The 17887-nt window shown below is 41.6% G+C and overlaps 1 protein-coding gene and 1 long non-coding RNA gene across 29 annotated transcripts in view; both read right to left on the reverse strand.

The window, feature by feature from the left end:
• Positions 1-5977: 5977 nt before the first annotated feature.
• The window catches only part of LOC116059945 (zinc finger protein 135-like), a 71429-nt gene continuing 59519 nt past the window's right edge, over positions 5978-17887 (reverse strand). For 25 of the 28 annotated variants that reach the window (XM_035993864.1, XM_035993858.1, XM_035993855.1 and 22 more), the window contains one exon: positions 5978-7578. In XM_035993864.1, coding sequence (XP_035849757.1) covers positions 6289-7578 — 1290 coding nt within the window. In that variant the 3' untranslated portion in view covers positions 5978-6288. Of the gene's footprint in view, positions 7579-9910; positions 10016-11101; positions 11194-17887 lie in introns of those variants that run through there. The other 3 variants (XM_035993857.1, XM_035993850.1, XM_035993875.1) reach the window with 2 other exon arrangements.
• LOC116059946 lies at positions 15917-16814 on the reverse strand. The gene is made up of 3 exons (XR_004107420.2): positions 16767-16814; positions 16126-16132; positions 15917-16029 (listed from the first exon to the last, which is right to left on the reverse strand). It is a non-coding gene; the product is annotated as an uncharacterized LOC116059946 (long non-coding RNA).

Here is a 17887-nt window from a genome sequence, read left to right on the forward strand (position 1 = left end):
CAGCGAGGAGTTCAGACGCAGAGAAACAAAACACGTGCGCATGAAATCTTCTACTTCTACTCTATTTTAATCAAAGTGTTTCTGATATAAGATATAAGATGTGTTCCAAACTGTTCCCTATATAGTATGTATGTTACGGAGCGAGCTTTGGTTTCTAAACACATAACATACGGTATATAAAACCTTTAATATCCTCCTGAGGGCTCACTTTGTTTCAGGGACGTATTAGAAGTATTTTTGTTTGAGTATATTTTATCCACCAATCACCAAGGCAACAGCTAATGTGGGAATAAACTCCTTTCTTGTTCTGATTCCCTGGGGAAAAGTAATTCGTTTTGGCACTTGGTCCAAGCGGTGTAGACTCACATCGTGTCTGACACCTGAACTAAAGACCCCGCGTCTCCACTAAACTGTGATGTCAACGACTTCGCCAGGGTCTTTGGCTTATAGACCTTTTTCACAGCAGACATGTTGACATGTCATAGTAGGAACAGCACAGGTGTATTCAAACCCATTAATGATGGCTGCCTTCCCCTTAGGAGAGGCCCTGGTGTTGTTCATGCTGACTCACTGAAATAGCTCACTGGGACACTAGATGGAACTGAGCCATCGTTATCAACTTCAGCTGTGCTCTTCCTACAATGACAAGTCAACATGTCTGCTGTGAAAAAGGTCCATACTCACTTCTGAAGTCAATTGGAACAAATCTTTAGGAGTTCATCAAAGTACAAACCTCTAAAAATTGTCAAAATCGTCAATAATTTGAAAAATTAATTTCAATACACCGGACCTCCTGTTGGGTTCGTCCACACATTAAACTTTAACATTCTTAGCTTATTTGTACTTAGAGAACCCCCTGCTGGAAACCCAAATTCTTTTGACCAATATGACAGACATCTTGTGCAATTCGGCCCATATTTTCCAACCATCTCGCCCTCAATGGGCCCTGGTACCCTGCATGGCTTTGAGCTTTCATGACCCATAATAACAGAAGACTAGTATAAGGGGACATTACAATGTTTTCTTTGTTTTCTCTGTTGTTATTACACACATATTACACACAGGCCTGTATTACACATCCATGCTCAGTACCACTACATGCACTAATGGAGAGATGTCAGAGTGAGGGGACTTGAACCAGCAACCCCACCAGTTCCCAACCCAACTCCCTACTGACTGAGCTACTACCACTGAACAGGGTGAAAATGAAAAGTGAACTAACTGATAACAACATGAAACTTCCCCGGCTGATTACTGATACCAACAATGTCATGTTTAAAATATGTAACTGAGGCATTATCTAAATCTACAGACACAAAGAGACATGTTAGAGAAGACAGATATCACATTTAAACACTAAAGATGATTTAAGATTATCTGTTTTATTGTTTATTTTGTCACTTTTTATATTATTAAATGTTATTATGGACTACAGTGTCTTTTTATCTGTGTGTGTGTGTGTGTGTGTGTGTGTGTGTGTGTGTGTGTGTGTGTGTGTGTGTGTGCAGTAAATCCTCCTGCTTGTGAAACGTGTTTACTGTCAGATTGTTGTGAAGTCGGTTCACCACAGCTCATCATCAATCTTAAGAACTGCAATGTCAAAAGTTCTGTTGTTGCTGCTGACAGACTTATTATTCTGTGTCTGACAACATTATGGGATGGATCCCTACAGAGATAGACCTTTTAGTTAAAGAGTAAGATCCTTTTAGTTTAACATGAAACAGCCCCGAAATCACCGTCACCAAACCCACCAGACTCCATGTAAATAATCACTACTTTTATCATGGTAAAACACACTTCATTTAAAGTGGACAGAAACTAAATCAAACTACCAAAAGCCGTCTTGGTTCATCTTTCCACTGTTCCAACAATCACCACTCTGGTTTGGTTGAAATTAACCCTTAATTCACCCATTTACATGTGGAAATATGCTGGCTCTATTGTAGTATCTGAAGATTTACAACTTTGACTTAAGTTTTAATTAAGCCTGCATGTATTCAAATGTATTCCATACTGCAATGTGTTATTGAGGTCATGGTGAGAAGATTGAGGCCCTATACATGAGAAAATTGAAGAGGATACAGATGTTGGGTCTAATAGGTGAATTATACTGGACACATCCAAGGTGGCGCGCGCCATCGTGACGTCAAAATGATGTCATATCCTGCTGGTGCGTTCGATTTGTAGTGCACGCCCAGCTGTCGCGCACGGCTCTTTTTTTTCTCAGCGGCGCGCGACAAAGCGGGCCGAACGGGTTTGCAGCCAACTGGATGCCAAGGCTCTCACAGTGACTGCTAGTCTCTCTTGTAAACTTACTGGGTTAAGATGAGTTCTTTTATGGTGAATGAAAGGCTTGATCCGACGAAGTAGGTCATCGAATCAAATCAAAGCATTGACGGCAATGCTGCTGCCACTTCTGCCGTTGTTTACTTTTTTCTTCTTCTTTTAGTCCGTAGAAAGAGCAACGTCTGTAGCCTTTGCTCATTAGCGCCACCTCTGTTCAGGTGAAGACTGCAACTAGTGTCGCGAGCACCAGCGCAAGTATAAATAGTCACGGTGATCTCATGACATCACATTTGGATGCGCCATGCGGGCTGCGGTTACTGTAAAACATGCTTAAGAGGATAACAGGAAAGGGGCCCTGATAAATATATGTCCAGGCGTTGTTATGTATTCTGTCATTCTACAGCTAAAGAACAGTTTAAGGCACAGTTAACCTATGACCTTGGTGGGGCCTACAGGAAACATATGTCTAACAGCGTATGAGAACATCCTGTTATGAGATCATGAAGTAAGGATTACTTATTAGCAGAGAGGCCCTAAAACAGAGGTGACTCTGTTTCTCCTAGTCCATGTTTGGGGCACTCATTGGTTGTCCTTTGTCTCACCTCACACATACAGAAGAAAAGATAGATACAACAGTATGCATGCTAAAAGTCCTGATTATTTACATGGAGTCTGGTGGGTTTGGTGATGGTGATTTCGGGGCTGTTTCATGTTAAACTAAAAGGATCTTACTCTTTAACTAAAAGGTCTGTCTCTGTAGGGATCCATCCCATAATGTTGTCAGACACATAGAATAATAACATAGAATAATAATCTGAGTCTGTCAGCAGCAACAACAGAACTTTTAGTGACATAAACGTTAACTTTTAATTAGGAGTTTAAACACAGACAAGTTAGGAAGAATAAATCCACCAAATCAAGTCACTAATAATCAGCATGTGGCCTCGTTTTATTTCATTTATTTACATTTAATTGTTCCACATTCCAAAACATTTAAAACAATTCAATCATTGATGTTATTCTACAAGTCCGATAAATAAATCAGCTGTTTGCTTTCTTATTTCTGACTTTGTATGACATCATCAGTGTCTCTCTGTGTGTGTGTGTGTGTGTGTGTGTGTCTGTGTGTGTGTGTGTGTCTCTGAGTGTGTGTGTGTCTCTGTGATGTCAGAGGATGCATAACATCATCAGTGTCTTTAGTTTCAGTCTGAACAAACTTCAACAGATTTAAAACCACATTCAGTCACAGAAAATACAAACAGTGAATATAAAATGTCAAAAATTAGTAAATGGAAAGTCCACAAAAGGAAGAAAATATAATGTTAAACTATAAAACAACAAGAGAGGAATGTTTGGACCAATCGCTGTATAGTCTCACAATTCTCAAAGGTTAGGGTTTTTGCGCCAACTTTTGGGAGTTTTGGAGTATATAAGGGTGTCAAAAATGTTTTCAAAGCCTAAAACAAATAAGGGGACTTGTTGTGGAAAATGTCTTTGGTGTTCGGTGATGAAGCTGGAAATCAAGATTGTCTGACACGCTGGAGTTATCTATGTTATTTTCTTCTTCAAGTAGAAGGAGACAGTTTAACAGTGACAATACAGTCTGAGAGAGTGTGTCAGCGAACAAAGGAAAACTCAGGGTTTTTAATGGGTGGGCATGCAGAGGGAGGGACAGTATTTATTGTCGACTCGGCTCCTTTTACTGCTGATTCTGCTAATTTTACTGCTCAGTCTGAGCAGCTTCAGGTTATTGGCCCTTTGCCAGGTACTTGCAAGTGTGGAGGCTACATGAGAGAGACGGGGGTAGCACAGCCTCAATGCTACGGAGGCAGGAGAAGCTACGATTGCCTTTTAAGATAACAGAGTACTTATAATGTCCTGCTATGCCCTGTTACACCCTGCTACGCTCTGCGGTGCCCTGCAGTGTCCTGCTATGCCATGAACTACTACGACTACTATTTCTAGTCATAGTTCCATTATCTTTTATTATGACTGTTCCTGCCACTGTTCATCACACCCCCAACCAGCGCCGTCAGACACCGCCTACCAAAGAGCCTGGGTCTGTCCCAGGTTTCTTCCTAAAAGGGAGTTTTTCCTCGCCACTGTCACACTGAATGCTTGCTCTCGGGGGAACTACTGGAATTATTGGGTCTTTGTAAATTATAGAGTGTGGTCTAGACCTACTCTATCTGTAAAGTGTCCCAAGATAACTCTTGTTAGGGCCCGAGCGCCGACAGTAGCAAAGGCCCTATTGGAACTGAAGGAATTATTATTAGGGGTCCAAGCCCGAGTCTGGAAGAACCGGCGGTAGCAAGAGCTACGCCGTTCGCACAGCAGGGCTGTGGAACCCTATTGTTTTTCTAAGGATTAATCATCATTATTATTCTTCTCTGCCTAAAACTTCGACTACAGCCTAAACCGTACATGGTGGGGGGTTGCTGTTTTCAGGACTGGTCCCAACCTCCGCAAGGACCTCAGATGCAACAATTGACCCACTTCCACCACTAGATGGCACTATAGCAGAAAAAACACGTTTGGCCCTATAATTCCCACACCGTACACCGGACATTCAAAAACCATATATCCACGCGTTCCCTGGATCCAACTTAATCACGTGATATAGGCCACGCCCATTTCTGCTTAAACTTTTATGTGGGAAAAATCGTGATTTATCAAAAACCTACTTTTTCAAACTCCTCCTAGACCGTGCGATTGATTTGCACGAAATTTGGCAGGCAGCATCTCCAGATGGGCAGGACAAAAAGTTAATAAAATAATTTTGAAACGATAAAAATTGCGCATATTACGCACAAATTTGTGTACTGTGTGGTACAGATATGTAGCATGTCAAGACGTACAGAAAACGTCATTGGAGCCATACCCTAAACCCAAGAGGAAGTCCGCCATTTTGAAGTGAAAGTTTGAAATTTGTGCGATTTTGGCCATTTCCACATGTCGTACTTTAACGAACTCTTCCTAGAGATTTTATCCGATCAACTTCAAATTCGGTCTGTTCCATCTTAAGACGTTAAAGATGAAAAGTTGTTAAAAGAAAAAAATTTCGTCATAGGGCGTGGCCGTGGCGGGTAGGGTTGGGCATCAAGAACCGATTAATATTTGGAATCGTTTCAAAAATTAGGATTCCATCGGAATCGTTTCTTTATTGGAATCGTTTGGAGGATTTGGTTTCAAATCCGATCATCGCTTCCCAATTTAACATGCGCAAGTTTTGGTTTCCGAAGCAGCCAGGTGCTTGTTGTTTTGCAGCCTTGGAGCACAGTAAGCAGCACTCTAGTCTGGCTTTACTTTACGTTGAAAAAGCAGTAAAACTGCAAACCAACACTGAATCAAAATAAAACTTTCCTCTTATTTGTGAAAATAGGCATGTGACCAGTTTCAACTCCACCCCTCAAAGAATCAGAATCATTAAGAACCGGAATCGAGAGGAAGAATCAGAATCGTTAAAATCCACATGATGCCCAACCCTAAAAGGGAGTCTGGCGGGACTCGGACTGTGAACAACGAAACATGACCGGAGGATCGGCGCAGCAGCGAGGCAAAGCTGTGTTCCTGCCCGGGGGAAGAGACGCCTCCCGCTGCCACTGGAGCTCAGATTTCAGGTCGAAGGCGGCATACATATCATAAAACACATTGTCACCTGTGAAATGTTATCCCTTGCTGTTTTTCTTTCGTTTGAACATCCATAAGCAGCACAAAAGTCCAGCATATCCATATTGACTATTAATATTTTTTTCTTTTTCTTTGTTTTTTTTTTCCCTCCATGTCACAAACTCGAAATCTCGAGTTTGAAAGTTGAGATCTCGAGTTTAGGGTTTGCCCCCAGCACACTTTTTTTTTTCTTCGTTTTTTTCCCCACTCCATGTCACCTCCGGGGCTCCGTAGCCTTCAATGTGGAGAGATCAGAATATAACAACTATCTATAAGGCTATCAGGGCATGAGGAAGAGGCAGGAGGGAACAGCTTGGCTCTGAAACATGTTCACTACGAGGCAGTGTGAATGCGCTGGTGAGTTTTAAGGTGACTACTCCGAGAAAACATTTTACCACATTGTTCACACCAGTACGGCTTCTCTCCAGTGTGAATGCGCTGGTGAGATTTAAGATAACTACTCTCAGAAAACATTTTACCACATTGTTCGCAGCTGTACAGCTTCTCTCCGGTGTGAATGCGCTGGTGGTGTCTTTTAAGGTGACCACTATCAGAAAAAGCTGCCCCACATTGTTCACACCAGTACGGCTTTTCTCCAGTGTGAATGCGCTGGTGAGATTTGAGGTTACTACTCTCAGAAAACATTTTACCACATTGTTCGCAGCTGTACGGCTTCTCTCCAGTGTGAATGCGCTGGTGTCTTTTAAAGCTATTTCTATGAGAAAAAGCTGCCCCACATTGTTCACACCCGTACGGCTTCTCTCCAGTGTGGATGCGCTGGTGAGATTTAAGGCTACTACTATTAGAAAACGTTTCCCCACATTGACCACACCCGTACGGCTTCTCTCCAGTGTGAATGCGCTGGTGAGATTTAAGGCTACTACTAATAGAAAACGTTTCCCCACATTGACCACACCCGTACGGCTTCTCTCCAGTGTGGATGCGCTGGTGAGATTTAAGGCTACTACTATTAGAAAACGTTTCCCCACATTGACCACACCCGTATGGCTTTTCCCCAGTGTGAATGAGCTGGTGACATTTAAGGTTACTACTATGAGAAAAAGTTTTACCACATTGTTCACACCAGTACGGCTTCTCTCCAGTGTGAATGCGCCGGTGTCTTTTAAAGCTATTACTCTGAGAAAAAGTCTTCCCACATAGATCACAGCTGTACGGCTTTTCTTCAGTGTGAATGCGATGGTGACTTTTAAGGTGGCCACTCTGAGAAAATGTTTTCCCACATTGATCACAGCTGTACGGCTTTTCTTCAGTGTGAATGCGTTGATGGTTTTTCAGGTGACCCGTTCGTGCAAAAGCTGCCCCACATTGATCACAGCTGTACGGCTTGTCTCCAGTATGAATGCGTTGATGTCTTTTTAGGGTACTCTGTTGTATGAAAGCTGCCCCACATTGATCACAGCTGTAAGGCTTGTCTCCAGTGTGAATGCGCTGATGTCTTTTAAGGTTGCCACTCTCAGAAAACGTTTTCCCACATTGATCACAGCTGTACGGCTTTTCTCCAGTATGAACTCTCTGATGAATCTTTAAATATGCAGATAATGTGAAGGATTTGTGACAGTGTTGACAGCTGTGACGTTTGGGTCCCTTTCTTCCTCTCCGTTTCTATAGCAACAGACAAACATGGAGAGAGAGAGAGTTAGTGAACAAACTTCTTTAAACGCTGGACTTGCTCTCACTCACAATTTTCACTCTTCATACAATAATTTATGACAAAATGAATGTATATATGTGTCGGTTGCTGACATGTTATCATGGAAGCAAAGGTACTCTTCATAACCTCATCATGTAGTCCAGCCTATACTTCCGTGATGAATGTGCGTCACTTTGTAACACATGTTATAATGCTCGCCTAATACTCTGCTTCTAACTGGCCAGTAGTTCTTACCTAGGTACTGTCAGGGCACGCCCTCATACTCTGCTTCTGACTGGCTAGTAGTCCTTACCTAGGTACTGTCAGGGCACGCACTCATACTCTGCTTCTGACTGGCTAGTAGTCCTTACCTAGGTACTGTCAGGGCACACCCTCATACTCTAGGAAATTTTATGAATTAAATTTGGCGGTATGGCACTGTTCAGAGGAGTCCCCTGACCTTTCATGAGCACCATGAAATAGCAGAGTCAGGGGACAGCAGCAGCAGCATTAGGGGACGCTCTCACAGTTTAGGACTGGGAGAGCTAAAGTATTCCCCCCAAACAGACCACACCAGGCAATCATCTTGCAATACAACTAAAACAAGAGGATGAAACTAAGTAGCCATTAGAAAAAGTAGAAGTACCACAATGCCAACCCTACTTAAGTAAAAGTAAAAAGAACCTCATTTTAAACGCACTGTAAGTATTAAAAGTACTTGCATAAAGATTTATTCTATTAATAAGTGAAAAAACAGTATGGCCGTGGCATTGTAATTAAGTTAATTTTAGGTTTATTTTATTGTGCTTACCATCTGTGGCCCAGTTTACATTCCGACTTACAATTCTGGTTAGCTATCAGGGTGATCAGCACGAAGCTCGACGTTGCATTATTTCCCACGGAACAGGGAATGTTGCACACATGTATTTAGCAAGAACAAACGGGCTTGGACAACAAGCGGCTTCACAGCTGAGGAGGACTGGGAGTGTTTTTAAGATAACTATACTATATAGAGTATCGGGAGCAGCAGCAGTAATGGGAGCAGCGGTAGTACCGGGAGCGATACGTGCCTGGCCAATAAATGCTATTGAAAGGCGGGTCTTGGTGTGGCGGTGCAGGAGAAGCTGCTGAAGGCTTCCCTGCGGACTGCAAATGTGTGACGGTCAGGAAGACAATTTGGCAGGGTGAAAAACTGACCAGAAAATGTAACGGAACGTTGTAGAAATGCAGTGGAGTAGAAAGTACAGATAATTGCTGCAAAATGTATCGAAGTAAAAGCCCAAAGCATGCACTATTGAGTCTACTCAAGCAAAGTACAGATACATGAAAAATGTACTTATATACAGTAACGAAGCACTTGCACTCAGTTATATTCCACCACTGTTGTGCAGTAGGCCTGCTGGCCGGCTCGAGATTTCTCCGTTTCCGAGCGTGCTTTTGCCCGGGGAGTAGCACGATGTGAGCAGCAAGCAGATGGAGCAACTAGGCCCCAGGCAGTTAAGGCAAAATGAAGTAGCGAGCAATTGGAAGCGGACGGTCACGAGCGGTTAGGAGCAACTAAAACAACAATCAGTTAGGAACAAACTAAAGCAGCTTAAGTAAGGCGCCCTGTTGAGCGTAGCCTATTAGCAGCGAGGGGAGTTGACCAGCTGATGCTCTGATGCAGATCAGCTAAAGCAAATCAGCTGATGAGACCGTGTTGTTGGCTAATAACATTTAGCGGCGTCTTGACTACTTGGCCTGCCAGAACTGACGCTGACGCTTAATTTATATAATAACACTGCGGTGTCGCTCTCCCTGTTGATTCATGAATGTACAGTAGTCTACTCTATATAGATACTCGTCCAGTGAACTATGACTATAACTAAGGAGGATTGTACAATTAGGATAGGTTTTGTAATTGTACAATTCTCTCAAATTATAGTCCCAGTTTACTGGACAGAACACACACTGTGTGCTAAGAATGGCAAATACCATGCGCATGGAAAAGTAATATAACTGTTGTACTATATTCACCAAACTTCTAATAACAATATGAACAGCAGTTTTTTAGTCTTCATGAAGGCAATATAACAGCACCAATGACTGTCACTTGAATATTTCATATTGTATATCCCATACTACACCCTAGGGGTCAGAATGTACATTACAGACATTTAATGAACAAAAACAATGACTCAATGGGCTCCTACAACTTCCTTTTTTTCACATTTGATCTCTAACAAAAGAATTAACGGATGATCCATGGAGCATCGACTCTCTTCCTGGTTGCATTAGAGTGGTTGTTGTGTCCTGAACACTGACCTGAACATGGTTGGTATCAGAGTCTGAGTCTGCTGCTTGTCTTCTGGGGACCTTGTTGCTCCGCTGCTCCTGGTTCTGGTTGTCCTCCTCCATTCTTCTCTTGTCCTGAAATCCAGCAATGGTCACAATGTTAAAATAATGACATGGCTTAACTGAACAGCAATATGTGCCTGTTGTATTTTAATGCAGGCTAATAATAATAATAAGGTTAGGGATGCACCGAACCCAGATTTTTGGGGTACGACTGAATACCGAATCCACTGGTTAAGATTCTGCTGAATCCGAAACCGAATCCTGCTCCCATTCTCAGTCCATGAACACAGTAAACACATTAATGAAGTAAACAGTGACTGTCCTTCCTTTGCCGTATCTGAAGTTGCTGCATTTTGGCAGTCTGGAGCCCTGTCTTTAGTGACAATATTGCAAGTTATCACAGCTAATGCATAAGGATCAGCATTTTCTTATCCTCTCCAGTAGGGCTGCTCAATTATGGAAAAAAATATAATCACGATTATTTTGGTCAATATAGAAATCAAGATTATTTAACACGCTCACTCGTTGACTTCTGGAAAGATGTTGCAATTATTGAACTTAAAAAACAGTGGAAAAGTTTAATAAATCAACAGTAAAAAAAACACAACTGTGAAATTTGCCTTAATACTTGTCCTATTTAAACTTTATTATATTATTCAGAACACAAAAGAAAAAAAGAGTTTATTGCAAAACGTAAATAATTCTGTTTTTGTGATCATTGGGAGCCAAAATCATAATCAATCATTTTGATTAATTGCGATATTGGAGGGAATTATCGTTTTTTTGTATCATTATTCTCATTTTGATATATTAAAAAAAAATAGAAGAAGTGTGATTTTCTGCAAGGAAGCTATACACCTAGAAAATACACACACACACACACACACACACACACACACACACACACACACACACACCAGATCCTGTAAAAGGAGTGTGGTAGCAGCCAGTGATCAGTAATGTGGTAGAAGAAGCTCTATGTTGAGGACAGCTTCACCCAGCTGGAATGCTGCTAATGCAGTCAGAGGAGAACACACGGAGCACACCTGAAATCATTCACTGGCGACGCATGCGCAGCTCAGCCTTCTCCTCGCTTTGATCGCCGTGATAAAGAGCAGTCATTAGAGGCTTTACCTGAGTGTGTGTGTGTGGCTTTACCTCGAGCTCTGTCTCCTAAAACGGTCCAATAAGATCAGCAGGGCTGGGTGTATCGATCTAAATATATATAGTATCGATACCAAGATGAGTATTGGTATCAGATCGATACTGTCGTGATGAGATCGATACTTTTGTTGCAGTTTCTCTACGAGTTCATGCGAGCACAGCCTCTCTTCAAGTATGTGTGCAGTGTGCAAGCAGCACACCTCTCTCTGTCTCTCTCTCTCTCTCTCTCTCTCTCTCTGCCCCCTCCCCCTTTCCTGCTCTGCCAAGGCGGAGAGCAGAGAGTCAGAACCATAGACAGTATATAAGAAGGTCAGAACAGTGAGCGAAGCCTGTGATGATGGCGTAAAGAATAGAAAGAAGAAAGAGAAGCGCTGTGTGGAGTTTATTCACTCCAGCTGATACAGACACTGCCACATGTGATGTGTGCAAAAAAAGTAATTCACCACTGTGGTAACACCACCAATTTGCACAAACACATTAAAGCAGTTCACCCGAGAGAGAACTCCGAGCTGCAAAAAAAGTTGAGGAAGGAGGAGGGGGTATACACTGATATAAAGACATATACCTCAAACCTGAAATATGAATATGGCTGAATATAATAACCCTTTGTGTTTGTTTGTGTTTTTATTGTTCTAGTTAGTAAATGAAAACATTTAGATTTGCCTAAAATCGTTGTCCTGTGTTTTATCATAATCATAATCAACCAACTAAAGGCAAAATCACAAAATGATTAAATGAACGTGACGTTACAAGTATAAAGTATCGTTATCGGCGATACTAGCCCTGTATTTACTTGATATCGGATCGATACCAAAATTCCTAGTATCGCCCACCCCTAGACTACACAGCTATTCTACTGCCAGCATGAGATATATATATATATCAGTAAGTGGTGTACATTTACTCAAGTACTGGACTGTACTTGAGTATTTTCCCCACTACATCTCAGAGGGAAATATTGTACTTTTTACTACATTTATCTGACAGCTTTAGTTACTAGTTACTTTAGTTACTCCACTACATTTATCTGACAGCTTTAGTTCTGCTGATTCAGGAGCATTCACTGTCTGTGTGTGTGTGTGTCTGTGTGTGTGTGTTGTATCTGATGATATATAACTTTGACTTATGTTTAATTATGCCTACATATATTCATTTAAACATATTCCATATTGTATTATGTTATTGAGACTATGGTGAGAGAGTTGGGGCCCTGTGTATAAGAGAGGATGCAGATGCTGGGTCTGGAACAATGACAGGAAAGGGGTCCATACATCCTGGTAAATGTGTATTCTGTCATTTTATAGCGAATAACCAGTTTAGGCACAGTCAACTAATGACCTTGGAGAGGCCTACAGGAAATCTATATGTAACAGCGTATGAGAATAAGATTATGCTATGAGGTTGATTACATTAGCAGAGGGGCCCCAGGAACACACATACACCCTCCCACATTTAGGTCATATAATGCATGGAATAAATACCCTGTGTTAACAGCAGAACGGCAGAACGACTTTTGGAAGAATTTGGGTTGGTCGTTCTCCAAGCTTTCTGCAGGAGTTTGTAAAATTGATGCTGAATCTTTGTTTGTAATAAACCTTTTTATAATCAAGAACAGTGTCGGCGGATTCCTCTTCATACAGCATCACAGCATTATTATTTAAGACACCACATGTGTCTGTGTGCCTGTGTCTGCAATTGTGTGTCTGTGTGTGTGTGTGCCTGTGTGTGTGTGTGTCTGTGTGTGTGTGTGTCTGTACCTGTGTTTGTGTCTGTGTGTGTGTCTGTGTGTCTGTGTGTGTTTCTGTGTGTCTGTGTGTGTGCCTGTTTGTTTGTGTCTGTGTGTGTCTGTCTGTGGTATCTTTAGTGACGATGCTGTGATGATGTATAGAAGAGGAATCCGCTGACACTGTTCTGGATTATAAAAGGTTTTATTACATCAAGTTTTCAGCATCATACCATCTTCTGCAGAGCTGGGAGAGAAACCAGATGCACTCTGAGCTTTTTTCTGTTGAGACATGAGGTATATCTGGGCTTTGTGTAATACATAGTTTTTGCCTATTGCTTACACACTTTTTGCAGAATTTGGCTCATTATGTCAAAACTCTACACACAAGCCAATCAGACATAGCACTTGGAGATTAACAACTCACATCTATGCCCAAATTAAAACTTAACACTCTTTTCTAAAAATGAAATTCTTGCAACAAAATGGATCATGGATCCCACCTTATGTTGGGATCTGACCACAAGACCTCATCAACATCAGAGGCGATGTCTCTTCCACGTCCGACTCCTCTCTCTCTCTCTTTGTCCTCCTCTTACTCTGACATGCTGCAAAGTTCTCAGAATGGTTTACCTGAGGCCTATCTGTAGTGCTAAGGCTCAATACTTATTATTTATTACTCCCTTTTACCATCCACCCACCATATCAATCATACACACAAGCCCCATTTGAATTACTCTTTCATATCACCAGCAACACTGCAGTCTTTATGTTTCTATTTTAATTGTCATATTCTCAGACTCAGTCTTCTGTGAAACTCAAAAGTAGAATTTCTGCAGTAATTAAACAAGAGTTTTTACAAAGAACAAACATTCTTACAGAAATAAAGAAAAATAGAATCACAAATCATCAAATTTATCAACAAAACAAAAGTGAAAATAACTAAAAAAATACTGGATAAATTGCTATTGGGATACTTGTTGTTCGTGTGTGTGTGTGTGTGTGTGTGTGTGTGTGTGTGTGTGTGTGTGTGTGTGTGTGTGGTGGGGGGCTGGGGCTTATGGATCCCACCTTCTGTTGGGATCTGGCCACAGACCTCGTCAACATCAGAGACGATGTCTCTTCCACGTCCGTCTCCTCTCTCTCTTTGTCTTCCTCTTACTCTGACATGCTGCAAAGTTCTCTAAATGTCTTCCCTGAGGCTGATTTGTTTTGCTAAGGCTCAGATCGATTGGTGTTCTGTTTTCTGTGCAAGTATTTTCAGGTGTCTATGTAAGTGCCTACAATTGCCAGATGAGTTTTGCATTTTGAACTGAGTGTTTTCCCAATGATAACAGGAGATTTCGTTTTTGAACAAATGTCTAATGTAAGAAAACATGTAGTGTTTCGCAATAAGTGTGTTAAAGAATTGCAAACAAAGTGCAAATTTGACAATGTATTAAAGCTATGGTTACACTGTGTTTAAGGAATGCTACAAGAAGTTTAGGTATTGAGGCTTTGGTCTAAGCATTGGTTTTTAGTGTGCATGCAATGGGCCAAAACTGTAAAACGTTTTCCTGTGGGGGTCTGTGCTTCCTGGGGCCTCTCTGGAATGTTGCCCTCTGACCTGATGCCTCAGCTGAGTGGAACCATGTGTATTAGAACAAAGACTTAAGTCAAAGCTACAGTATATGGCTTTTCAGATACTACATGTGTGTGTGTCTGTTTGTGTGTGTGTGTGTGTCTGTGTGTATGTGTGTGTCTGTTTGTGTGTCTGTGTCTGTGTGTGTGTGCGTGTGTGTCTGCGTGTGTGTGTGTCTGTTTGTTTGTGTGTGTATGTGTCTGTGTGTGTGTCTGTGTGTGTGTGTGTCTGTTTGTGTGTGTGTGTGTGTGTGTCTGTGTGTGTATGTATGTGTGTGTGTGTCTGTCTGTCTGTCTGTGTGTGTGTGTGTGTGTGTGTGTGTGTGTGTGTGTCTGTTTGTGTGTGTGTGTGTGTGTGTGTGTGTGTCTGTGTGTGTGTGTGTGTGTGTCTGTTTGTGTGTGTGTGTGTGTGTGTGTGTGTCTGTGTGTGTGTGTGTGTGTGTGTGTGTGTGTGTGTGTGTGTGTGTGTGTGTGTGTGTGTGTGTGTGTGAGATTCAGGAGCATTCACAGTATTGTTCCAATACTTTATTCTTCAACTTTCTTTGGATGCCTCTAACTTCTGCATACTTCCAGATACAGACTTCTTTTTAAATATAATTTCCCCTCAATACTTATTATATATTATTATTGATTACACCGACCACCCCTACCAACCCACCTCCCTTCCCCCAACCGACCCTCCTCTCCCACCCCCGTCCCCATTTACCCGCTTACCCATAGCTGGTCCTCATTCAAGACAGGACGCGCTTACACACACACACACACACACACACAACAACAATAAAATAAAAAAAAAAAAAAATAAAAAAAAATAATAATAACAATAATAAAGAGGGTTCTAAAGACATGCTCTAGATCAGGGGTTTTCAAACTTTTTGTGTGTGTGGACCACTATTTGTAATCAAGAATTTTCGTGGACCACCTCATAATACACCTATTAAAATATGTCAACACACAGTCCTACCTGAATTAATCCTCACCTCTTAACAGGCCTACTAGCACTAAAACTAGAACTGGTCAACTCATCAGTACAACAAGCTTGTAGGCTGTCCAGTTTTAAATTTCTTGGCACCACCATATGTCAATCCCTGGAATGGGAGGTCAACACCAACCTCATTATAAGCAAAGCCCACCAGAGGCTTCACTTTCTGCGCCAGCTTAGGAAGTTTGGAGTAGCTAGGGATGCAATGCTCCAATTTTACAGAGCCACAGTGGAAAGTGTGCTTGTCTTCTCCATCACTGTCTGGTATGGTAACTCCACCTCCTCAGAGAGGAAGTAGTTGGAGAAGGTGGTGCACACCGCATCCAAAATTATAGGTCATGCCATCCCATCTGTAGCCTCCATCTAAGCCACGCGGACCAACCATAAAGCGCAGAAAGTGCTAGATGACCCCTCCCACCCTGCTAGGTCCCTCTTCCAACTACTGCCCTCTGGAATGTAGGAGTACAAAGTCTCTGAGGCAAAACATCCCGCTTTTGCAACAGTACATATCCTGGCAATATTAGGCTCCTTAATGCTCAGTAACAGTACTTACCCTGCTACTATTAGGCTCCTTAATGCTCAGTAACAGTACTTACCCTGGCACTATTATGGCGCTTTTCCATTACACGGTACCTGCTCGACTCGCCTCGACTCTACTCGCCTTTTTTGGTTTTCCATTACGAAAAAAAGTACCTGGTACCTGCTAACAGGTACTTTTGTTAGTACCTCCTCAGTCGAGGTTCCAAGCGAGCTGAGGCGAGCCGAAAAGGTGACGTGAAAGCGACAGACGGGGGTGTCCTTAACAAACCCGCTATTTTTAAACAGTTTAGCCAGCTTTGTTTTTTGTTGCTGCCTCCAGCTTCTTCTGAAACTAAATGTGTCTTCTGGCAACAACACACCTTCCACGTTGTGTTAGGTCACGGCAGTTTACTGCGGCGCCGCTTGTTTCAGTTCTGCGGAGGCTCCAGGCAGAGCTTTCGCTGTATCCTACATACACACACACACATGCTGGCTTGACGCACACACCAGCTGACAAATGTATACATCAGGCCACATATTACATAGGCTACGGCGAAAGCTCTGCGTGGAGCCTCCACAGAACTTTAAAACAAGCTCATGTGGCCTGATGTTTATACTTGTGCGCTGGTGTGTGCGTCGAGCCGGCATACGACCAGCCACGCTGAGGCGGTACTAAAATCTGCAATGGAAAATGGACGCACAGTGTGCCGAGTCGAGGCGAGGCGAGTAGAGTCGAGGCGAGTCGAGCAGGTACCATGTAATGGAAAAGCGCTATTAGGCTCCTTAATGCTCAGTAACAGTACTTACCCTGCCACTATTAGGCTCCTTAATGCTCAGTAACAGTACTTAATCTGCTACTATTAGGCTCCTTAATGCTCAGGCACCTTGCAGAGTAAATGCATCTTATTCAAATGTACTTTATAGACTGCACCAGACACTTTATGGGAAGTTGCAATAGCACAAGGTCTTTACAGCTTTTTACTGGTCTGAATGATTGTCTATGTGATTGTCTTTTATGTAATATATGTTCCTGTGTATGTATTGTCTTTTTAATCGGGTTAGCACCAAGACAAATTCCAATCAACTATGTTGACATGGCAATAAAGTTTTGAATTTAATTGAATTGATATTTAATTTATAGATTTACTCAAGCGCCTGAGGGCATAATCAGGTTCATTTGAACAACAGGCTTATTTCCATAGCAATAGAGTATTAAATCTATACATTAATTTAAATGTTATATCAATATACATATTCATAATTTTCATGGGAATTTCCTGGTAAAATGAAGGTTAAAAAACTATTATTTTATATTTTATTTAGCTTTTTTTAGAGGGCATCATAAATTTGGCTCCATTGGCTATCAAATTGTTTATTTTTATTTTTGTCCTCTGACATTGATCTTTCAATACACAGGTAGTACTTCATTAGGGCCTTCCAGTTCTCTATTGAAGGTGCTTCCTTATTTTTCCAGTTTTTCAATATTATTTTTTTGAAGACGAGAGAAGAAGAAAGTATCTGGCAGCTAGTTGGATATCTTATTCCCTCTATAGCTTGAAAAATACACATTTTTTGGAGAGAATATGATTTTTCTCTTAGTATACTTAGATAACCAAATCTCCATGCTCTCCCAAGTCTTCTTAAAGTGCCCATATTATGAAAAAAATACTTTTTCTGGGATTTGGGGTGTTATTTTGTGTCTCTGGTGCTTCCACACGCATACAAACTTATAAAAAAAAAACTAAAAATAATAATAATAAATAATAATAAAAATAAACTATCCATGTGTTTTGAGTGAGATACGGTTTCTGAATGTGTCCTGCCTTCAGTCTCCGGGTGAGCTGGCTAGCGCTAGCATGCTAGCTCGTTCTAAATGGCAAAACACTGCTACAATACACACTCGTTCACCATAATCTACAAAAGAACTACTTACATG

This window comes from Sander lucioperca, chromosome 17, assembly GCF_008315115.2.
Source record: "Sander lucioperca isolate FBNREF2018 chromosome 17, SLUC_FBN_1.2, whole genome shotgun sequence".
NCBI classification, from domain to species: Eukaryota; Metazoa; Chordata; class Actinopteri; order Perciformes; family Percidae; genus Sander; species Sander lucioperca.